Raw genomic sequence first — 3,480 nt, 5'->3', positions numbered from 1 at the left:
CTCATATAATATAATATGTTGGAATTTGGTAAAAGTTTGTCAATTAAAAATATAATTATAAATTACTTAAAATATTATAGATAAACATTCGAGTATAGATGATATTAATGTTAGTCCATTACAAGTATCCAATACAATTACAAATGAATTTCAAAATTTGAGCTCAAGCTTTAAGAGTACTCCTAAAGAAAATATTGAATCCTGTATGTATCTACCAATATATTTATAAATTATAATTTATGCATTCTTATTTTTAATTAAGTTACATAATGCAATACCTATACTTATCAATTTTAAAAATTATTAGTTACTGCCAGATTTACTAGTCCAGCCTATTCTAGTTATGAACAAAATAATTCAGATTCAATGAGTTATCCTAAAGAAACTCATTCTACAAGTAGGTTATAAATATACTTATAAGTTATGCATACAATTTATCATAGAATCTATTAGTTTCAAATAGATTAATAATAAGATCAAATTTATTTTTAAGTTGAACCATATGATGATATTTTATTGACGCCAGCTGAGTATACATCTTTAAATAATGTATTCCAAGAAAATTCTGTTAATAAAGAAGGTACAATTAAATACTACTTATAAGTGCTAAGTTAATATTAAGTAACATAAATTCCATATTTAAAAATTTGTTCTGATATTAAACAATCATTTAGGTGGCATTAATGAAATAGCTGAATTTATATGCAACTCTGGTGATGAATGCAATTTTATGATTGACAATGATGTAATTAAAAATGTTGAAAATTCAACTAGTTGTAGTTTAACTGAAAGTGTAAACATAAATGGTTTGTATTCCATTAAGTAAATTGTAGTTGGAAAAATATTATTCAGAATGTTTGTTCTAGATAACTATTGTTGCAAAAATTTGTTAGCCATTAAATCATTGATAGAAAAAAATGAAAAGACAACAAAATCTATGTTAAAACAGATCTTGATACAATTACACATGACAAATACCTCAAACACTAAAATAGTGAATGCCATAAAAAATTTGGACCAAAAAGTACAAATTATTATGAAATTGGATTCTAGAATGAAATCTTTAGCTCTACCTATTCCCACATTACCCACTGCTTTCATTAATTTACTACCGGCAAAATCCATTGAAGAAGTAGATTTACTAGAATCTCTTTTATCAGATGAGGCTGATGGGTTAAAGAATCAAGAAGAATTAGTGAGTATATATATTCTTTTTGAATCATATTTTTAAGTATTTTAAATATTTACTTAAATAACTTACTTCATGTCTAAAACTTGAACTAAGTACTATGCATAAATATTGTTATAGCTTAAATATCTCTTTAAAATACTTTAAAATATGAGCCATAATTTTTGAAATTTCAGAAAACTTATGTTTATATGAAAGTTGGAAGTATTAATTCCTTTAGTGCAGCAATACGACAAGCAATTGACACATGCTTCATTTATAAAATATTATCTGCCTTCACTCATAAAGGGAAAACAAAACGAAGTTTTGTTAATTTAAAATTATTCTCCATCATTTATGGTGAGTTTTTACATTTATATATATTATAATAGTTTAAAAATATTAAGATGCTATTAAAATTATTTGTTATAGAAGCTTTGTCTGGTTTTCGAACTGATCCACAGAAAGAAATTACATTCCACAATGTTACAGACAATTACATTAGACATTCTGGCTTTCTAGTCTCAAAAGAAATATCATCTTCAGTGTTGTAATTATTATTAAGAAAATAATTACCTTTATGAATCGTATAAAAAAGTTCAAAGTTTTTCTTTTATATTTTATTCTTATATAAAAAAAATGTACCTATTGGGTGCAAGTATTATTATAGTAATTATATATATATATATTACATACTATGTAGAAAATATTTGAAAAACAATTCCTGATAAATATATATATATATATATACCTACTTATAAATGGCTTAGGAAGTACCTAATCTAAATATTATTATTATTTTTTTTTTTTTTAACATAATAATGTGCATTCTTAATTTTGATTAAGTGTTTTATTAAGCTACATATCTAATTAATTATTATTATTTACTTAACACGGTTTTTACTTTTATTCTATTATATCAACTATGATTTTTTTCTTATTTTATACCATAAACATGACGTATTGTATTTAAATATAATATTGGTTATATAAATAGCTAAATATGCCACTGCTACTATATATTTTAACATTTCAAATAATTATGTACTGTTCATATTATGTTCTCTTAGTTATTTTAGTTAGGTTAAGGTGAACCTACTATAATTATGTATTTATAATTTTAAAGACAAAAGCAATTAAAATATTATTAATCTTACTAAACATTATTATACACATTTTATAATGAATTTAATAAATATTTGTTCCTAATTCATGTTTTTTAGTTTAATTTTATAGTTAAATAATTACCTATTATATAATAATAATGGAACTATGTGGGTGACAAGCAATATATATTATATATATATATATATATATTTTCTGAAACTACATATAATACAGCTGGTGAATCTGAAAAACTTTTGTAGAACCCTTTCAATCTGGTTAAAATTATAAGCTAATCAACCTATTTCATAGTCAGGATTTAATTTATTTTTTTTATTGGGGGGGGGGGGGAGGAGTGGTAAATGGTCAATCTAGCATAGACATTTTTAAATAAAGGTCTTCATGATAGAGTTGAGGGGAATATAGAATACGAAATTTCATTGCTAATGTAATAAATATATACATATATAAATACATACATGTATATATTGTATACAGCGGCGTATTTAGGAATAGTTATTGGGAGGGGATAAGCCATTGTATGTTACAAATAAAAATACTATAAACACGATTTATTATCAGGTATATATAGGTAAATTCTTTAATAATAGAAAAAAAAAGACCGAGGGGGGGATTTATCTCCCAAATCCCTCCCCCCCGTAAATACGCCGCTGATTATATAGTATGCACGGTTACTGTATTAAACATTGAACTGTTATATACCAATTGATAAAACAATGTATGAACCCCGTTGAATCAAAGAAAATTGAACTGTTATTACACAAGAAATTAAACCAAAGAAACACGGTGTATTATACAAATTGAGGTGCACTGATACACGGTTATTACACCGTTATGAGCACTCCAAATACACGGTTTAACCTGTATAAAAAATCGGTATTCAAAATCAGAAAAAAACGGTTCACTGAACAGGATTTACACCGTACTCTGCACCAACACATCTTAATATATTAAACACTGACAGCACTGAAAATGCTACTCGGGTATTATAATAAACATTATAAGACTAACATCTAGAAAAAAAATATCATTAAAAGTTAATGGGTACCCATTTAACCCAAAACTAACAAGTACATAACATAAAATATTTCATCTTTTTATTTTGATACAACTGTTTTACTTGGAGTTTGCTTAAAAACAATGACGATAAAGTACAAAAACAAAAATAAAAACTGGCTATTTTTAAT

General features: G+C 24.8%; 1 protein-coding gene across 1 annotated transcript; it reads left to right on the top strand.

The window, feature by feature from the left end:
• The first annotated feature begins 59 nt into the window (after positions 1 to 59).
• Positions 60 to 1,767, top strand: LOC107882335. The gene is made up of 7 exons (XM_029492289.1): positions 60 to 203; positions 308 to 397; positions 494 to 580; positions 675 to 806; positions 867 to 1,195; positions 1,366 to 1,528; positions 1,601 to 1,767. The coding sequence occupies exons 2-7, from the start codon at positions 367 to 369 to the stop codon at positions 1,720 to 1,722; spliced, it is 864 nt and encodes a 287-aa protein (XP_029348149.1). The 5' UTR covers positions 60 to 203; positions 308 to 366; the 3' UTR covers positions 1,723 to 1,767.
• Positions 1,768 to 3,480: the final 1,713 nt, after the last annotated feature.

This window comes from Acyrthosiphon pisum, unplaced genomic scaffold, assembly GCF_005508785.2.
Source record: "Acyrthosiphon pisum isolate AL4f unplaced genomic scaffold, pea_aphid_22Mar2018_4r6ur Scaffold_21168;HRSCAF=23206, whole genome shotgun sequence".
In the NCBI taxonomy this organism is placed as follows: Eukaryota; Metazoa; Arthropoda; class Insecta; order Hemiptera; family Aphididae; genus Acyrthosiphon; species Acyrthosiphon pisum.
The sequence above is the reverse complement of the archived record's forward strand: the minus strand, read 5'-3'. Positions and strand labels throughout refer to the sequence as shown.